General features: G+C 36.3%; 2 protein-coding genes and 1 pseudogene across 2 annotated transcripts; all 3 read left to right on the top strand.

Annotated features, from left to right (window-relative positions):
- Positions 1 to 484: 484 nt before the first annotated feature.
- Positions 485 to 10,633, top strand: LOC118037759 (protein NAP1-like). The gene is given in 18 exon segments (XM_073404916.1): positions 485 to 658; positions 776 to 883; positions 1,887 to 1,931; positions 2,011 to 2,153; positions 2,804 to 2,894; positions 2,896 to 2,937; positions 3,278 to 3,388; positions 3,495 to 3,573; positions 4,092 to 4,285; positions 4,931 to 5,076; positions 6,035 to 6,116; positions 6,312 to 6,422; positions 6,692 to 6,817; positions 6,905 to 7,050; positions 7,135 to 7,231; positions 8,056 to 9,047; positions 9,485 to 9,700; positions 9,994 to 10,633. Coding segments are annotated over 18 exon segments (3,384 nt in total). The 5' UTR covers positions 485 to 499; the 3' UTR covers positions 10,490 to 10,633.
- A 3,161-nt stretch (positions 10,634 to 13,794) lies between these two features.
- On the top strand, positions 13,795 to 17,132 carry LOC118037760 (uncharacterized). Its single transcript, XM_035043858.2, has 2 exons — positions 13,795 to 16,389; positions 16,510 to 17,132. Exons 1-2 carry the CDS (start codon positions 13,824 to 13,826, stop codon positions 16,896 to 16,898), a joined length of 2,955 nt encoding a protein of 984 aa, XP_034899749.1. The 5' UTR covers positions 13,795 to 13,823; the 3' UTR covers positions 16,899 to 17,132.
- A 1,359-nt stretch (positions 17,133 to 18,491) lies between these two features.
- LOC118037768 (protein NAP1-like) lies at positions 18,492 to 21,088 on the top strand (annotated as a pseudogene).
- The last annotated feature ends 200 nt before the right edge of the window (positions 21,089 to 21,288 follow it).

Genomic DNA, 21,288 nt, shown 5'->3' with positions numbered 1-21,288 from the left:
ATCGCTCATTTTTCTCTCTAAATCTTCATAGAGTGATGAATCTTCTGTAATAGCAGGGGGTTGGACCGTAAACTTGAAAAATGTATCATGTAGCTTTCTAGTATTAGCATGGCGAGGGGATCTTCTCCTCCGTGTTCTTTTTCTTCTCCTATCAATAATACTTCCACAAATTCTGTCTTTGAATAAAAAAAAGAGGAAATTGAATAATAGAATTGAAGACATCTTTAATGGTCATATTTGTCAAGCTCCCATCCGAAGGAAAGGAAAGTTTTGTTGGATGGTATCTTATGAAAAATGAGTAGAGTTTTTTTCTTTCCTCAGAATTTGGTTAGTGTGGTGCTCACTTGGAAGTGTGTTTATAACGGTTATGCTGTTGTAAAATGATCATTTAAATGAAGCTACAGCAAGTAGTCCTTTTTACATATATCACAAAGGAGTTTGAATATTAACAAATTCCAAAATCATACTTATATTTGTTTTTAGTTGGATTGCTTAAATAATGTCAAACTTAAGTTTCACTATTTATCTCCAGGTTTTAGAGGCTGTGGGCCCTGTTATTTTCCTATCTACAGATACAAGGAAGCTTAGAAATGAGGGATTCCTAAGTCCATATCACCCTCGTTATCCAGATATACTGACGAATTCTGCTCACCCTGTGGTACATGCTGTTTTGAAAGATCTTGATATTTGGGTTAAATTGACTTTTAAGTTCTGAAAGACATATAGTTACTGGCTTACTGCTAAACTTCGTTGTTGCGTCATTTTCACATTTCAGAGAGCCCAAGATCTAGCAAATGTTACTTCTTACAGGGAATGGGTTCTACTTGGATATCTTGTTTGTCCAGATGAGCTGCTTCGTGTCACTAGCATTGATATCGCTCTGGTATGCCTCACATCATTCATTCATGTTATTCAATAGGGTTTTCATTAAAAAATCAGATACGCGCTGCAAGGAAGAAGCTTCTTGTTGAAATTAGATACTCAATTGAAAACATACCGTGTGAATGACACTTTCAATTAAATGAGTTAAACTACATCTTACAAAATGCTGCTCATGAAATTCTACAGTTCCGAAGAACATATTAATGTTGGATTTTACTGTCATGAAAAAGCCAGGCTGAATTATATGTCATTGGTAGCATTGTTGGTTTCTGATTAGCATGTATGAAACCAGCCCAACTTCTTCCAAGCCCATATTTCTCAAGTGCAGTTGACCACATATTATAACTCATATGTGTATCAATATTACCATCTCGTGAGATCAATCTTTCTCTTAAAATTCCACTTTTTGTGTGGATAGTGGCTTTCTCCCTCATTTATGACATGAGAACCTGGTTTAGAAGTAGAACAGTTTCTGATGACTTTGTATCAAAGCATATGAAAGTCAATTATGGATTAACCGAATCCTTGCGCTTTCAAAACTTGTGAAATCTAGCTCTCATCTATTGAGGATTGTTGGAGAAAAGAGTCAATACTGAATTCATTCTACATAGTTGGTAAATATTAATATAGGGTGCATTTCTGGCTTGGTTTATGTGGCAAAGCTTACCTCATGGGGTTTGGAGCAACTGGTGGAAAGTTGTATTGTTTTAAATTCTCTTTGATTCAGTTTGCTGATTTCACTGCACCTTTATCATTTCCTTATCAGATTTCTGGTAATATTTATTTACTTAGCTGATAACACGAGCAGTGTTTTTTTTGGACCAAATGCTTCTCTCTATTTCTGGTATCTTTTCTCTGGCACATTCAAAAACAAAAATTGTCTCTCTCTTTAACTACTGTGAGGGTTTAGCAAGAATTATCTGGATGCTTCATACATTTGTTCACTGATACTTCTTTTTCACTATGATTTCCTGTTTTTTAAAATTTTCAAAATGGTTTCTCAGGTCGTACTGAAGGAAAATTTGATACTTGCTGTATTCCGGGATGAGGTTAGTAGCACTGTCAATTGTCCAGACCATGCTCTCTGTTTACAATGGCTGATTTTTTGTTGAAATCTTGAACATGCAGTATGCACTTTTGCATGAGGATTATCAGCTATATGTTTTGCCTCGGATATTAGAATCGAAGAAGATGGCCAAGTCTGGGCGTACTAAGCAAAAAGAAGCAGATCTCGAGTACAGTGTGGCAAAGCACGTTGAAAAAATGATAAGGTAAACTTAGTTTTGATTCTTGGTATTGATAGAAGGAATGAAACCATCACTGCCTCTGGTTTTTTCTTTAGACTTTTAGTCTAATTCTTTCCTTCACCTGGTTCCTGTAATTACTACATTAACCTTAAAAATAATCAATATGCTCAATATTTTATGTACTTTACTGGTGAAATTGTCAAGGATTAATCTAGGGATGTCAAGTTGTCACATTCTGAAGTAGCTACCAAAGTTTGTAGATATACAGAAAGGATGGAAAATGTTTCAGCCACAGTTCTATCATCAGAAAGCAAGTAGTGTGTAACAGCCATTATTGGCCTGGTTATAAAAATGATTGAGCTGTGATTCTAGCAAAATAGAAATGTTGAAGAATCCTGACAATGTGGTGAAGAAATGATCAACTTTGTACTTGGAAATCTTGTCATTTATGTTAATGACACCACATGTTCAGATGCTGGGATTTTGTTTGGTGCATGGACAATGACAAAAAGTGCACGGTCTTTTGTTTAAAATTTCTTCTAATATTCCACTAATATTTGATAGTTACCTTTAATTTCTTGTGGTTCTATTATTCTAATAAAAACAAAAACAAAAATCAGTATACCCAATGTTTCAGCATCTAATGTGATTTGGATATGTTGTGAATGTTGCAGCGAAGTGCACGAGCAATCTCTTCTATCTTGTGATGCCATTCACCATGAGAGGAGAATATTATTAAAACAAGAAATAGGAAGAATGGTACTGTTTTTTTACTGATCAGCCAAGTTTATTGGCTCCAAACATTCAGGTAAATTTGAAGTGATGGTACCTCTCCTTTTGTCATCCCATCATTCTGCTTCTATAACAAAGCTCTAAATTTAAGCATATGGTTGACCAACTCTGGCTATGTTAGGAATCCTTTTGTTCAGTCTCAAATATGTATGCAGTATTTTAAATAGCTAATTGATGTTAATTGAAATTTGATTTCTGGGCTGATGGGAAAAGAAAACAATGAAATGGGGTAGGGGTGGGGGAGCAATTTGACTTCTCTTTGAATCTATTTTACTTGCCATGGTACCAAGTATGCTTATTTACCGGAAAATTATTCTTGGAACAATCATTCTCTAATGTTATGGTGTTTCTTACAGATGGTATTCTCTTCCCTGGCATTGGCACAGTCTGAGGTTATCTGGTATTTCCAACATGTAGGAATTGCATCATCAAAATCTAAAGCTGCTCGAGCAATACCGGTAGACATAGTACGTCAAGTTCTTCCATCTTTGCTTAAATCCGATGTTGTCATTATAATTCTGTAAAAAGGTGACTCTGGTTTTTAACTTAATTTGGTGTTATTTTTGGTGGCAGGATCCAAATGATCCAACTATTGGCTTTTTACTAGATGGAATGGATCATCTATGCTGTCTTGTGCGCAAGTATATTGCAGGTTAGGGTTTGATGTAAATTAAAAATGTTTTCCAAAGCTAGTATGCGAAAAAAATGTTTAAAATTGAATGAGTGTGAAGTTTGATAATTATTTAAAATAGCAGATGGACCTTTTAACCTTTTAAAACTGAAAGGTTAGGTTTTTTCAATCAGAGGTCCTATCATGACTTTAGATCCTGGTGTTGTTGTCTTATGTTTTCTTATTTTTGTTAATCCATCTGCATTTATTATACAGATTGTTTTTTGGTGGCTATTATATAAATTAGCAGAGAAGTCACTCAGTTTGTAGTTCCAATGTGAGAAACCATGAAATGCTGAACAGTTATTGTAGTGCTAGGCAAGGGTCAAATTTATGAAAACAGGTTCTTATTCAACCATGAGGCATTGTGATCATTCATGTTACCTGAAATGCCTGTATACCTCAGTGTGGAGCAACTAGTTATATGGCATGCAGTTATCTTACTCCACAGGCCTCAAGTATGGACAAACAAGTCTTAAGCACTCTCATATTTAATGCAGCTATCCGAGGCTATGCATTATCATACCTGTCTTCATGTGCTGGTAGAATCCGGTTTTTGCTGGGAACTCCAGGAATGGTGGCTCTTGATCTTGATGCTAGTTTAAAAGGGCTTTTCCAACAGATTGTTCAGCATTTGGAAAGCATATCAAAACTGAAGGGTGAAAATATTTCCGCCATCATGTGTGATTTATCTGTAAGAAATCTGTGTAAATCAAGTTCAATTTGTTATGGTGAAGTTTTCTGAATTTGAATTGACACTGCTTTGAAGTATCACTGGGTATGATAAGATTTTATGCACTTGTGATTTTTCAAGTGCTTATCGCTATAATGTCAAGAATTAGACACCTCCATCACACAAGGATTTCTCATTTGTATTTAAAAGACATATATGATTGGGACAGTTGAAAGAAGGTAATCCGGGCGTATTGTTTGAAGGAAACCAACAAATGATAATCTCTGTTGGTCCTCTTAACTTTGACTCGAAAGAAACCATGGTGAAGTCAGCGGTATTGTATTCAGAGTAATGCTATGTTTAAGGAAAAACTTTTAACAAATTTATAAAGAATGGACACAATGGCAGTAGTGGTAATTTAGTAAACTTTATGGTTGTTTATTTTATGTTTCTATTCGTTACATATTCATTTTACAAATCATTACTCTTGCATTTATGCTTGGCTTTTAAGTATGTTTCCTTCTTATCATGGGTTCTGTTAATTCCTTGAACAATTTTTTTTGTTGTTGCCATTTTTTCTACCATTGTTTTCATTTTTTTTTTTCCAGAATTGGCTTCTTCATAAGAGCACCAATAACAAAATCATGGTATGTCTTTTCTAAGCAGGAGTTTCGCAAGGATTGGTTGTCAATATTGATGATTGTCACATCGGCTAGGTCATCTATAAACATAAGACACTTGGAGAAAGCTACTGTCTCTACTGGAAAGGAAGGCTTACTGTCAGAAGGAAATGCTGCATACAATTGGTCCAGGTATTCCCCGACACTTGTTCGCATTATAACTAGTGCTAGTGCTACTGCTAGGTTGCTGAAAAGTTAGCCCATTACTGGACTGACTTCACGAAGCCGATCCACGAAGTCTAACCCCTCTAGTTTGAGATTGACACTATGATTTGAGTGATACAATTATCTAACACCATATAAACTATAATTATCAACATTATATCTGTATAAAAGTTAAAAACTGACTGAATTATTTGTTGGTGAATTGATCTCACTCAGAATCAAACCACTGCCCAGAAAGTCAAGATGAAAAGCTTATTTATGTTATTAAAATTACTTGGAAAAAATTTAATGTAATATGGGAAATTACTGATGTGCCGATGAGCAATGTTTCAAAAAACTTAAATTAAACAGCAATTAGTCTTACTAGAAATTCATACCACAACGTTTTGCCTGGCAGAGTACTCCATGACTCACAGAGGCACCAGTTTGCGAGAGTGAAGTTTGTTGTGGTAGCATAGAAAATCCACTTTGATTGTGTTTGTGTTTGGTGTGGCTTTATGAAGTGGCCTTGTCACGAGTAGCTTAAACTTTGAGCTAAATGGCAAATGCTCTACCATGGTATGGGAGTTAGGCACATTATACCACTTAATGTTGTCTGGTTTTCCTTTGAGACTTCGAACCATGTGCTAGACCAATAGTTAATGTTAGATGACTGTTTCAAGATCTGAGTAAAAAATGAAGCCTATGGGCATAGGTTCCCTCTTTTCTCAGGAAACAATGTGAAAATAGTATGGCACAATCATGATTCTGAGGTTCTTATGAAGCCTATGGGCATAGGTTCCCTCTTTTCTCCAAACAGCATCTCAATTTCATTATCTGCTGTACTGTATTCAGGAGGTTACCTTGTTCACATGGAAAATCCAAATTCAAATTGAATGCTGTTGAAATCTACAGAACATCATACAGGAATCTCTTTCAATTGCAGATGCGTTGATGAATTAGAGTCGCAATTATCAAAGCATGGAACTCTAAAAAAGCTGTATTTCTACCATCAGCACCTTACTGTAGTGAGTTCCTGGCTTATTTAGTTTATAATTTCAAGTCATGAAGGCTGGGCTCCTCAAAATACTGAATTGGGTATTGTTGGACTTTCTAGGCAGCATGCTCTGTTGCTTTTCGTTTCCACAATTATTTTGCTCGGGGTTACTCTTTTCCTTACGGGCTCCTTGTTATAACTAACCATGCATCTTTTTCCATGGTAGGTCTTTCGGAACACCATGTTTGGACCAGAAGGACGTCCTCAGCATTGCTGTGCATGGCTTGGTGTTGCTAGTAGCTTTCCAGAGTGTGCTTCTCCAATTGTTCCAGAAGAGGTGATCCATCAACTTGCTATTTCAGTTGGGGAGAGGGGCTATAATTGATGATTTTTTGCTAAGAGACATTGAAATGGGAAGACTTGGATTTTATTTTATATAATCTGCTGCACATTGCGTTGATCCATCTCGTTAAGGGCATGGTTGAACAGTTTGCAAAGAGGATGACTCCAACAACTGCTTAACCCCCTACCCCCAATGTGCTTTCCATCTTGCATATCATGTAATGGAAATGTCATGAAATTTACTTTGTACTTTTCTGTAAATAGGTAACGAAAATTGGGCGAGATGCAGTCCTCTATGTTGAGTCTCTCATTGAATCTATCATTGGAGGATTGGAGGGATTAATCAATATTCTTGATTCTGAAGGAGGATTTGGTGCCTTAGAGGCTCAGGTTTTTATTTTGAACTGTGATATACTGTAGCAGATAAGGAAATGTTTGAGTAGCTATATTAGAAAGCTAATGTTTTGGAAATTTCAGCTTCTTCCAGAGCAGGCTGCTTTTTATTTGAATGACACATCCAGAGTTTCAATTCCTACATCAAAATCTACCAAGGGAGGGGGATCAGTTGGCTTTCCTTTGCCTGGCCATGAGAGCTACCCTGAAAATAATAGTGCTATAAAAATGTATGGAATTTAACTTGTGCTGCTTTTCATGATAATCTGCAATGATACAACATGTCTTGATTCTTGAGTTTGTGTTGATGGCAGGTTGGAAGCTGCGATGCAAAGGTTGACCAACTTGTTTTCAGTTCTGAATGATATGGAACCTATATGTGTTCTAAACCATGTCTTTGTTCTGAGGGAGGTGAGGCATGCTGAATTTGTGTTTAACTTCTTTGGTTGGGTATATGATAGCAGACTCTGAAATAGGTGTCTTATAGCTGACTGAAGTACTATGAGTTTTCTATTTGTCTTCTTAACTCCTTGTAGCCCTGTTTGGTATTGCATTCCAAACGGAGATTGGGCAAAATCTGAAATTTATTTTTGCTTAAAATTTATTTATTTATTATGTTTTTTGATCTTTTTGATATGCTGATGTCAAAAATAATTTTTTTTTAAAAAAGTTATTTTGATGCATTTCCAAGTAAAAAGTACTTTGAAAAACAATCGCTACCACACTCTTAAACATCCCCTATAGTCTCTTCTTAAAGATAGCAAGAACACTGATTTCTTTATTAAAATAGTCTAACCTCAAAAAGTTTATACAAAAGAGTATTTATACTATAAAGAATCCAAAGTCTAATAGGATATCCTTAATGGATATAGATAAATCTGATAAATAATAATGATCTTGTTGTAACTCAATTTCTTACCCCCATTTTTATACTTGTTTCAAAATTAGTAAATCCTAAAAATATGTCTTTTCAGTAATTTTAGTTAATTTTAATTATTTTGTTATTTTTTTTCATTTTTATTTAATTATTATGTGTCAAAAAATCTTACTTAATTAGGAAGGGATGCATCAAGCCATATAAAAATATCAAGAAATGTAGTGCTTTTTTCGCTGAACAAGAAGGGGTGTGATTTACTTTTTTAATCCATATGCTGTGCAATAGCATGGTCAGTGTGTCAACTCAAACAATATCAAAATGTTGGGGTTCTGGTATGACATTGTAGTCTTCTGTGCAGTACATGAGAGAGGGCATACTTGGCAACTTCAGGAGGAGATTGCATGCAGTATTAAAAGCTGACAATGATCTTCAACGGCCTTCTGTCCTAGAGTCCTTGATTCACAGGCACTTGAAAATTGTTTATCTAGCAGAGCAACATATCAGCATGGACCTTACTCACGGTATTCAAGAAGTTCTACTAATTGAGGCTTTCTCAGGACCTGTGTCTTCTCTTCACTTGTTTGAAAAACCAGCAGAGCAGCTTACTGGGTCAGCCACTGAAGTTGTCTGCAACTGGTACATAGAAAACATTGTCAAGGATGTATCAGGTGCTGGAATCCTTTTTACACCAATCCACAAATGCTTTAAAAGCACGAGGCCTGTTGGTGGATATTTTGCAGAGTCGGTCACTGATCTCAGAGAATTGCAGGCCTTCGTTCGTGTATTTGGTGGCTATGGCGTTGACAGGCTAGACAGAATGATGAAAGAGCATACAGCAGCACTCTTGAATTGCATTGACACATCATTACAGTCAAACCATGAAGTGTTAGAGGCAGTTGCTGGCAGCATGCATTCTGGTGACAGAATAGAAAGAGAGGCATGTTCCAGGCAGATTGTGGACTTGGACACAGTAATTGGATTTTGCATTGAGGGAGGACATGCACTTGCTTTTGATCAGCTTCTTGCTGAGGCAGCTGGGGTCGTGCTTGATGAGGGTGCACCCTTGATATATTCACTACTTTCTGGGGTGGTTAAGCATATACCTGAAGAAATATCTGAAAAGAAGGAAATCAGAAGAATAAGAGGGGTGGCAAACAGTCTTAATATAGTTGGAGATCATGATTCAGAATGGATCAGATCAATTCTAGAGGATGTTGGGGGTGCAAATGATGGTTCTTGGACATTGTTGCCTTATTTATTTGCCACCTTCATGACATCAAATATATGGAATAGTACTGGCTTCAATGTTGATACAGGGGGCTTCAACAACAATATCCATTGTCTGGCAAGGTTGGTTTTTCTTGTCCCGCCATATTGTTGAATTGATGGGTCTGGATATACTCCTGAACACAAGAAGTTCAATGCTTCTTCGAACATGTATTGCATACGAGCTATTGATCTGAAGTCAGTGGCCCATAACTGGCATTTCTTTCCAAATTATTTTTGATTGGGTGACTGGCCATCTCCCATTTAGCTATCATATTTAAATTCTGAACTGAACCAAGGTCTACTGCATTTGCTACTAATCATGGTATATTCTGTTATGAGGTCTTACGAGGAAGTATTTAACTCTTCTTGCCTTCTCTGTCTCACCCCCGGGCAACTTTATTCACAGTTAATTTAGTAGGGTCATGCATTTGCCATTTTTGTACTACTAGTAAATGAAATTGTTTCTATTATCCATTATTAATATTAATTTTTTCCTTACAATTGAATATTCTTTGCAGGTGCATGAGTGCTGTGATTGCTGGTAGTGAGTTGGTGAGATTGGAACGCGAACATCAGCAGAGACAACAGTCTCCCTCTAATGGCCATCTTGATGAGGCTTTGGATCCTGAAATACATAGCCGTTTGTCTGCTGAAGCAAGGATAAAGTCTGCAATGCAGCTTTTTGTCAAATTTGCAACTGGTATTGTGCTAGATTCTTGGAGTGAAGCCAATAGGTAAACATGCAATGCCTGTCATGCCCCTCACATAAATACACAGACATGCACACAAGTTCCATATTTTCATCGATTTTTGTTTGCATAAAATCTCATGGTAATTATTTTAAACCACAAGCATCATTCCTTAAAAACTCGAGTTAAATCTCTAGGGTGGCTCCATCAATAATTCTTTCAGCTCAAATACTGAGAAAGGAATGTTGATCTGAATAGTTTATTTGGTTATCTTTATGACCTTTGTTTCCTTTCTCATCATTTCATGCATCTCAATCTCATCTCCCCTTTCTGTGCAGATCTAATCTTGTAGCAAAGCTGATTTTCTTGGACCAACTTTGTGAGATCTCATCGTATCTTCCAAGAAACTCCCTCGAAGCCTATGTTCCTTACGCAATTCTCCGTTCAATTTATAGCCAGTACTACTCAAATTCTCCATCCATGCCTCTGGCACTACTAAGTGTCTCATCCCGCTATTCACCAGCTGTATCACTATCTCACACATCACCTGCAGTGAAGCAGCCTCGTGGAGACTCAACACCACAGCATGGTGTTAATGATTCAGGTTATTTGAAGGGGTCATCATCCCATAGCCAGAACCATTTGTACGATATGGATAGAGGAAGCCTTCGCAGCACGGATAATAAACATCGAAATGTTCGCCGCTCTGGGCCTTTGGATTATAGTTCAAGCAGAAAAGTTAAACTTGTCGAAGGCTCAGCTTCTGGGAGCACAGGTCGTAGCCCACTACCACGGTTTGCAGTCTCAAGATCCGGGCCTTTAATGTACAAGTAGAAAACGGTGAAAATGGCAGGATCATGAGTGTTGATAAATTATGAGCTCCTCATCAATCATCAGTGAAATATAATTTAGCATACATGATTGTAAACCTAGCAGACAAGTTTTGCATTCAGTAAATGTCATAATTCTTTGTTCTTATGTTCCTCCTTGCGCTGCACCTAATCATATAGATTAATGCCCTTTGCGAGAGCAAGATGTTGTGAATTTGGTTGCTCAGGCTGTAGAAGCAGCACTCCTCGACTTGTGCCATTTAAGATACACATGCAGATAGAATTTTATTAGGTGAATCAGATCCATGGCCACCACAGTAGCCCCACTATTTTCAGTACTTGATGTCATAATCCAGGTAACCCTAATTACAAGTCCATGCTACGCCTGAGCTTACAGCTCAAGTGGCACCCTAGCAAAATATATAGCAATGGTAAGATATTTGATAATTGTCACTTGCTGCATCAATTTCTATGCCATCATTTTCTGAAGAAAAAAAAAGGATTAGATTCGTATGAGATATGGTAGGGACCAAAAGTTTGTGGTTCTAATAAGCAGAGGTGTCAAATTTGAAATTAGGGCAAACCTTAAATTTACCATTTGGTATATTTTATTTCTAAAAAATACAGCTTTTTTTAGCTATGTTGAATTTATCTTCATCACTTCTTGTGACACGACTCTGGAGGTAGATGTCAAGTAAATCTATTAAGATATATTGGTGACGAATAATATTTAACATAATGGCTTCATAATTCAATGGCTTCCATTGTCAAAGCCATTTTCCATGGCAGAATTGAAAGATGTGATGATTCACTCCCTTCAGTAATATTTGGAGACTGTTTATATAGCAGATATACTAACAGAAAAACCTCAAGTAAAATCTTCAACTAGTCACTTGACAAGTTGAGTATTGAAAATACCTCCACACCAATTTATCAGTTACAGATCTCCTACACAAGATGGAAATGAATATACACCCAAAGGAAAATCGATGAGAAGTATTGCATCTTTACTCACTGATCCTTATGCAAAGCTGAATATGAAACTTATTAATTTTGCAGAATAATTATCATATGATGTTCAGCAGCACGTCATTGGCCAATACATTGACATCTCTCATATTTCTTTTATTTATTTATTTATTTATTTTGAGCATATGAATGTTATTTGACAGACACCTCAATTTGTGGGGTTAGGTTCCTAACTAAGAAAGAAATATGACAGTCACCTCATAAGAAAGAAATAATAATAAAATAAAAAGAAGAAGAAAAGATCGCCAGAGCAGTCTATTTTCTGCCTGATTGTTTCACCCATGACTGTAGAATAGCAGCCAGACTAATAGTCACAATTCACTCTCTGAGCTGTAAGTTTGATGGATTGTTCTGCTTTGCTTTGCTTTGCCTTTTTCTTTTGCCAACAGAACCTTATCTTCACTTCATCTGCCTAGTATCATTTATGACGTACTTGATTTCCTTTTTTCGTTAAGAGCTGTTTCTTTGCCTTTTCTTCCGCCAACATAATTAATGGTGGTTAAAAAATTATGGTGTGACTTGTAAAATTATATAATTAATATATATTTAATATGTAAAATTAAATTAAAATTTTAAAATTAGTAAAATCCATCAAATTCATTTAAACTTGATAAAATTAATAAACTCAAATCGATTTTATGAATTTAAAAAAAATATAAAATTATGCATTTTAGTAATTTGTATCTTAGTATTTTCATTGTTTCAAATTTATATCTTGTAAAACTTATACAATCTGATAATCAAGGGTTTGATTTTGACTATAATTATTATAATTTTTTCAACATTACAAATTATTTGTGGATTTTGTTTTCATAAAATAAAAATACATATTTATTCTTAACAGTTTTTTATGTAAACTGTTAACTTATTAATAGGCAAATTTGTTTGTTTGAGTTGCTAAATATATATATAATAAAAGTTGTAAATTTGACATGCTTGACTTTTGGAATAATTAATGTTAAATGACCTATCAAAATTTAAAATGACTCAGCTTTTTTTATAAATGATGAAGCAAGTAAGTCAATTTGTCCAAAAAATAGAGGAATCAATATAAAAAAAATCAAAGTTTTTGGACTTTGGGGTTATTATTTTACTTTGTATTTTTTTTTTTATTATTCTTGGTAGCTATTTTTTATAAAAAAAAAATTGACTTTTTTTTTAAATTTATTTATGGGATTTATTTTTTCCACATGTCAATGCATCTTGATCACTTGAATATTTTTCAATCTCAATCCTCAATAAAAAAAAATCAAAATTTAAACACTTAAATTAATTAATTTCATAATATAATTTGATTGTTTTAATACAAAAGTTAAATATAACACCAAATTATATCACCTAATTGAATTTAAACATAACTCAAACTAATCAAAACCAACTCATCTAATAAAACTCTATTATTGAGTCAACAAGTCAACTGAAGTGACCAAGCTTAAGTCTAAAGATAGCTGAATCCTTTGATGTTTCCGCCTTGTGGCTCCCATGTATTATTGGAAGATCATTGTCAGGGAACTTAATTGAAAACAAGTAAAGCTTCTTTTTGACCATCTCATGAGAAGAAAACTTTTTTATTTTTTTGAGACATGAAAACGAGAAAAGCCTAATAATAATAAATAAAATAAATAAATCTTTAAATGAAAAATAACTATATTTGTTATTAGTCAGAACCTTCAAAAATAAAAACAATATCATAAACTATGTGGAGACACATAAAATGTTTAAATTTTATTTATGAAAGTTTTGTTTTTATTAAAAGGTTATTATACTATAAAAAAATAGAAACCTTTAATAATACCGAATAAAGTATTAGCCATGGTTTTGCACTTTTGCATTGCCCCCTAATTGCATTGTTTTAAATTAATGGCCCTATCCTGAAGTCTTCGAGTGGGATGACTTGTGATTGACTTGAATATATGTAAATGTCATTCCATTATTGTTTCTATATATATATATATATATATATATATAAACAAAAGCATAACACACTTGAAAGCATAAGTTTTGATTCATTTGATTGATATAACAAAAGCATTAACCACGTGAATGCTGTTCCACCCTCGAAATTTCATGGGAAACATCACCGTAGGTCCATAGCTGAAGCCCGAAGACATCCAATCAAGAATGAAAAAAAAAAGAAAAAAAAGAAAGAATGGAAGACGTCCAATTAAGACGCAGCTCTCTATCTTCTTAAGAAATCTTCGATCATGACGAAGACAAATGAATTCCTGCATATATATATATATATATATACACGTATGCAGGGCTAATCATTTTATACATCCTTTTTAAGAAATTAAACCACTAAGGCCATGGCTTCCCATATCTTGCTCTTATCCATACCTTCCTTGTTTTTTTCCTTACTTGCTTATGCTTCCTTCTTTGCTTCTTTTGCTTACTCGGCTAGTACTGGAGCTGCTGAAGTAGCAAATGGAAGGAAGGAAGCGGAAGCTCTTCTAGAATGGAAAGTCAGTCTTGACAACCAAAGCCAGTCTCTCCTGTCTTCTTGGGCTGGAGACAGCCCTTGCAACTGGTTCGGAATCAGTTGCGACAAGTCTGGTAGTGTTACCAACATAAGTCTGCCCGATTCTAGTTTGAGAGGTACGCTTAATAGTCTCAGATTCTCTTCCTTTCCTGACTTGACTGTGCTTATCCTTCGCAACAACTCGCTCTATGGGTCCATTCCTTCACATATAGGTAACCTTATCAAACTTGATTTGTCTTCAAATAGCACTTCTGGCAACATACCACCAGAAGTTGGAAAATTGGTATCTCTTTATTTGCTTGATTTGTCAGATAACAACCTTAGTGGTGCTCTTCCTACGTCCATAGGAAACTTAAGCAACTTGTCGTATCTTTACCTTCACGGCAACGAACTCTCTGGTTTCATACCTAGGGAAGTAGGAATGCTTGAACATCTATCTACCCTTCACTTGTCCAGAAATAATTTTGAAGGTCCAATCCCTGCTTCCATAGGAAACATGAGATCTCTCACCAGTTTACTTTTGTCATCTAATTATCTAACTGGTGCAATACCAGCATCTTTAGGAAACTTAGGAAACCTAACCACTTTAGATTTGTCATCTAATAATCTAACTGGTACAATACCAGCATCTCTAGGCAATTTAAGAAGCTTATCTGAACTTCACCTTGCGAAAAACAGCCTTTCTGGTCCTATTCCTTCAGAAATGAACAACCTTACACATTTGTATTGGTTACATATATATTCTAATAGATTGTCTGGAAATCTACCACGAGATGTGTGTCTTGGTGGATTACTTTCACATTTTGTTGCGTTGGACAATTATTTCACGGGACCTATCCCAAAAAGCTTGAGAAATTGCAGCAGCTTGTTGAGACTCAGACTTGAGAGAAACCAACTTAGTGGAAACATTTCTGAAGCTTTTGGCACACATCCTCATGTGTCCTACATGGATTTGAGTGATAATGAATTGCATGGTGAACTTTCATTGAAATGGGAGCAGTTTAACAATCTGACAACCTTCAAGATTTCTGGAAACAAGATTTCTGGAGAAATACCAGCAGCTCTTGGAAAGGCAACACATCTACAAGCTCTTGACCTGTCGTCAAATCAACTAGTTGGGAGAATTCCAAAAGAATTGGGAAATTTAAAGTTTATTGAACTTGAACTCAACGATAACAAACTATCAGGTGATATTCCTTTCGATGTAGCATCGCTATCTGATCTCGCCAGGCTTGGCCTGGCAGCGAACAATTTTAGCGCAACAATTCTTAAACAGCTTGGCAAGTGCTCAAAATTGATATTCTTGAATATGAGCAAGAATAGCTTCGCAGGGATTATTCCTGCTGAGATGGGGTCTTTACAGTCTCTTCAAAGGCTTGATCTCAGTTGGAATTCCCTCATGGGACGTATAGCACCGGAGCTTGGACAGATGCAGCAGCTAGAGGTATTAAACCTCTCCCATAATATGCTGTCTGGTCTAATTCCAACCAGTTTTAGTAGACTGCAAGGCCTCACTAAAGTGGATGTATCCTATAACAAGCTAGAGGGCCCCATTCCTGACATCAAAGCCTTTCGCGAGGCACCATTTGAAGCAATTCGCAACAACACCAACCTGTGTGGCAATGCTACTGGTTTGGAGGCTTGTTCTGCTCTCATGAAAAACAAAACTGTGCACAACAAGGGCCCCAAAGTTGTCTTTTTTACTGTATTTTCTCTGCTGGGTAGTTTGTTGGGCCTGATTGTTGGTTTTATTATCTTTTTCCAAAGCGGAAGAAAGAAAAGGTTAATGGAAACACCTCAAAGAGATGTTCCCGCGAGATGGTGCAGTGGTGGGGAGCTGCGCTACGAGGACATCATTGAGGCTACTGAGGAATTCAACTCCGAATATTGCATTGGTACAGGAGGGTATGGAGTTGTTTACAAAGCTGTACTTCCATCAGAACAAGTCCTTGCCGTGAAGAAGTTTCACCAAACACCAGAAGTTGAGATGAGCAGCTTGAAAGCTTTTAGAAGCGAGATTGATGTCTTAATGGGTATACGGCATCGAAATATTGTGAAGCTGTATGGTTTCTGCTCGCATGCCAAACACTCATTTTTGGTATATGAATTTGTGGAAAGGGGAAGTTTAAGAAAGGTACTGAACGACGAGGAACAAGCAGGAAAGATGGATTGGGATAAAAGGATGAATCTTATCAAAGGCGTAGCCAATGCTTTATCCTACATGCACCATGACTGCTCCCCTCCGATTATTCATAGAGACATTTCCAGCAACAATGTTCTTTTGGATTCAGAATATGAGGCTCATGTCTCTGACTTCGGCACAGCCAGGCTCTTAATGCCTGACTCATCCAATTGGACATCATTTGCTGGCACCTTTGGGTACACAGCTCCAGGTATGAAGTTAAGTTTCAATATCACCTTCTATAGTAGGTTAGTTTACAAAATCACTTGAAAACAAAATAGCTGCAGTAAATTAGTTTGGCAAAATATAGCATGACCAGCCTCTTTTGCAGAGTTGGCATACACAATGAAAGTAGATGAAAAATGTGATGTTTATAGCTTTGGAGTATTAACATTGGAAGTAATGATGGGAAAGCATCCTGGCGATTTCATGTCATCTCTGATGTTTTCTGCTTCCACCTCCTCATCATCACCAAGCGGTCACAATACACTCTTGAAGGATGTTTTAGACCAGCGCCTGCCACCTCCTGAAAACGAGCTTGCGGACGGTGTGGCACACGTTGCAAAACTAGCGTTTGCTTGCTTGCAGACCGATCCCCATTATCGGCCAACAATGCGACAAGTTTCTACAGAGCTTACAACTCGTTCGCCACCATTGCCAAAGCTATTCTCCACGATAGAATTGGAAGATGAACTGGTTCACAGGAATGTTAAGGGTTGAATATTTACATATACTTTCCTGTCAAGGATCCAGTAGCTCAGCTGGTAATAGAGTCCCACACCTTTCAAGAGGTGTTATTATCTGTCTTACATTTCGTCTATTTATTGTGTATATTATATGCAGAAACAAGAAACAGAGTTTTCCCATTTCGAGCGTAAATTCGCCAGGTGAAATATTTCACATATTTTTAGTTTTCTTTAGCAACAATGGAAGAAATCAACATATTTTCTCCTTTTTTTGTTTTCCAATAAACGATAATGAATTATAATAAGCTCTTGATTTTATTTTTTAATTGGTAATGATAATAAGCTTCTTTCAATATTGCCAAATCAGTAATACAACTAAAAATCTTGATGATATAATAAAAACCACTCCCTTTATTTCCACAATTAAAACAAACTTGTCCTAAAAGAAGTGGCCACTGCTTTCTATTTTCTTAAATAATTGACAAAATTTCCAAATTTGAGATTTCATAGCGAATGTCACCATTGATAGGTTGAAGCCCAAAGACAAGGTTTTTTTTTTTTTTTCAAAAGAAACTTCACTTCAAGAACGGCAAACTATAGTTGTCTAGCTACAAGCAATTGAACATTCCTTCTTCTCTGTAACTATTCAAAAGGAAATTTTAGACAACATATCACGTAACTATATATATATATGCACTCTTGTTTGACTGAAAAAACAACCACAACCATAGCATCATTACCTAAGAAACTTCTCCCTGCTAATCAGATTCTTCTCGCAAGCAGGTGGCAAAACAAAATTTAATTATCTATTATTCATATATAATAAATTATTTAATAATTTAATTATATGTATCATGTTTTAATTTAAATATTGTGATATCTATTATTACTATATTTATTTTATTTTCTTTATTAATTATTTTCAAACAAAAATAGTAATATCTCTTACACTCATTAAAAATACCTAACTCAAATTTTATAAATTTTAATAGTTTTTCATAACCGGTGCTTAAAATTTTTTATTGATTAAAATTGAATTTAAAATTGTATATTATAAAACTAAAATAAAAAATAAATACTGCATTTATTTTCTCGGTATTATTGAATTTAAATTCTTAATTATTATTTATTTTTGAAAAACAAACTATTTTATCACTTAATTTTTTATAAAAAATATTTGCTTAAAATTAATAAGGGTGAAAATAATACATAATTTAACTTTTAATAAATATCATAATGTTTTGACAATTTGAAGTATCTTGGTATTCTCATTGATTTAATTCGAGAGATAATTTTTTGTTTTATTTGTTTATGCTTTTACATGTAGTTCAAGGGATATTTTTAGGTTGAATGGTTGTTTAAATTGATGTTAGAGTTTAAATTTTTAAATTGAATAATTATTTTACAATAAATTTAAAACATGAGGGTGAATGTGAGATGATGTGTAACGACTACCAGACCTCACAACATCATCTACTGGATCTACAAATTGAATTTATGTTCCCAGAAATCAAAGATGACCTTCACATGCTATATCAGACAATTTCGCCATTGACAATAGCATCAGTTCAGAGTCTAATGTATGGGGAAAAAAATTGTGCAGCAAGGGATTTGGATCTACCCAGTGGAGTTGCTGTTCCCAGAAATCAAATATGGTCTTCTCACGTCAGCAGACAGCCCTTCCATTGGTAACAGCATCAGTGCAGCGTGTAATGCATTGGAAAAGAATTGTGAAGCACAAATTTTGACATAACAGGGGCATCAATTGATCAGACAAATCCTGCTCACCACATGGTACTTGGAAGGAGTAGAAGAAAAGTTAAACTTCAATCCCAAACCGGCAGCATTCAAGAAACAGTGGAGCACCAGGAAGATAGCTCTTCAGAATCAATGGAATCGGGTATTAAACAGGGGAATTCCAGATTTACTAAGCAGAAACAGCCGCAGGATGCATATACTATGGAGAGAGATGAAGAGGTTTAGAATATGTTGAATGATGGGGTAAGATTGGGTCTGGGTGACATACAGGAACTGAATGTTTTTGCTGAATCGATCTGGGAAACTGTGAACAAGGAATTTGAAAACATTCAGGCCTTCTCAGGACCTGTGTCTTCTCTTTACTTGTTTGAAAAACCAGCAGAGCAGCTTACTGGGTCAGCCACTGAAGTTGTCTGCAACTGATACATAGAAAACATTGTCAAGGATGTATCAGGTGCTGGAATCCTTTTTACACCAATCCACAAATGCTTTAAAAGCACGAGGCCTGTTGGTGGATATTTTGCAGAGTCGGTCACTGATCTCAGAGAATTGCAGGCCTTTGTTCGTGTATTTGGTGGCTATGGCGTTGACAGGCTAGACAGAATGATGAAAGAGCACACAGCAGCACTCTTGAATTGCATTGACACATCATTACGGTCAAACCATGAAGTGTTAGAGGCAGTTGCTGGCAGCATGCATTCTGGTGACAGAATAGAAAGAGAGGCATGTTCCAGGCAGATTGTGGACTTGGACACAGTAATTGGATTTTGCATTGAGGGAGGACATGCACTTGCTTTTGGTCAGCTTCTTGCTGAGGCAGCTGGGGTCGTGCTTGATGAGGGTGCACCGTTGATATATTCACTACTTTCTGGGGTGGTTAAGCATATACCTGAAGAAATATCTGAAAAGAAGGAAATCAGAAGAATATGAGGGGTGGCAAACAGTCTTAATATAGTTGGAGATCATGATTCAGAATGGATCAGATCAATTCTAGAGGATGTTGGGGGTGCAAATGATGGTTCTTGGACATTGTTGCCTTATTTATTTGCCACCTTCATGACATCAAATATATGGAATACAACTGGCTTCAATGTTGATACAGGGGGCTTCAACAACAATATCCATTGTCTGGCAAGGTTGGTTTTTCTTGTCCCGCCATATTGTTGAATTGATGGGTCTGGATATACTCCTGAACACAAGAAGTTCAATGCTTCTTCGAACATGTATTGCATACGAGCTAGTGATCTGAAGTCAGTGGCCCATACCTGGCATTTCTATCCAAATTATTTTTGATTGGGCGACTGGCCGTCTCCCATTGAATATTCTTTGCAGGTGCATGAGTGCTGTGATTGTTGGTAGTGAGTTAGTGAGATTGGAACGTGAACATCAGCAGAGACAACAGTCTCCCTCTAATGGCCATCTTGATGAGGCTTTGGATCCTGAAAATATCATAACCTGCGTTTGTTTGCTGAAGCAAGCATAAAGTCTGCAATGCAGCTTTTTGTCAAGTTTGCAACTGGTATTGTGCTCGATTCTTGGAGTGAAGCCAATAGGTAAACAATGCAATGCCTGTCATGCCCGCTCACATAAAATACACAGATATGCACACAAGTTCCATATTTTCATCGATTTCTTTTGCAATAAAATCATATGGTAATTATTTTAAACCACAAGCATCATTCCTTAAAAACTCTGAGTTAGAATCTCTCTAGGGTGGCTTCCATCAATAATTCTTTCAGTTCAAATTACTGAGAAAGGAATGTTGATCTGAATAGTCTATTTATTATCTTTATGACCTTTGTTTTCCTTTCTCATTCATTTCATGCATCTCAATCTCATCTCCCCTTTCTGTGCAGATCTAATCTTGTAGCAAAGCTGATTTTCTTGGACCAACTTTGTGAGATCTCACCGTATCTTCCAAGAAACTCCCTCGAAGCCTATGTTCGTTACGCAATTCTCCGTTCAATTTATAGCCAGTACTACTCAAATTCTCCATCCATGCCTCTGGCACTACCAAGTGTCTCATCCCGCCATTCACCTGCTGTATCACTATCTCACACATCTCCTGCAGTGAAGCAGCCTCGTGGAGACTCAACACCACAGCATGGTGTTAATGATTCAGGTTATTTGAAGGGGTCATCATCCCATAGCCAGAACCATTTGTACGATATGGGATAGAGGAAGCCTTCGGCAGCACGGATAATTAAACATCGAAATGTTCGCCGCTCTGGGCCTTTGGATTATAGTTCAAGCAGAAAAGTTAAACTTGTCGAAGGCTCAGCTTCTGGGAGCACAGGTCGTAGTCCGCTACCACGGTTTGCTGTCTCAAGATCCGGGCCTTTAATGTATAAGTAGAAAACGGTGAAAATGGCAGGGTCAGGAGTGTTGATAAATTATCAGCTCCTCGTCAATCAGACAAGTTTTGCACCCTGTAAATGTCATAATTCTTTGTTCTTATGTTCCTCGTCGCGGGTGCCACCTAATCAGTATAAATTAATTGCCCTTGCGAGAGGAAGATGTTGTTGAATAGGGTTCTCAGCCTGCAGAATCAGCACTCCTCGACTTGTGCCATTTATGATACACATGCAGATAGAAATTTTTATTAGGTGAATCAGGATCCATGGCCACCACAGTAGGCCCCACTATTTTCAGTACTTGATGTCATA

This window comes from Populus alba, chromosome 15 (genome assembly GCF_005239225.2).
Source record: "Populus alba chromosome 15, ASM523922v2, whole genome shotgun sequence".
Lineage (NCBI taxonomy): Eukaryota > Viridiplantae > Streptophyta > Magnoliopsida > Malpighiales > Salicaceae > Populus > Populus alba.
This window is presented reverse-complemented; position numbering and strand designations above follow the sequence as displayed.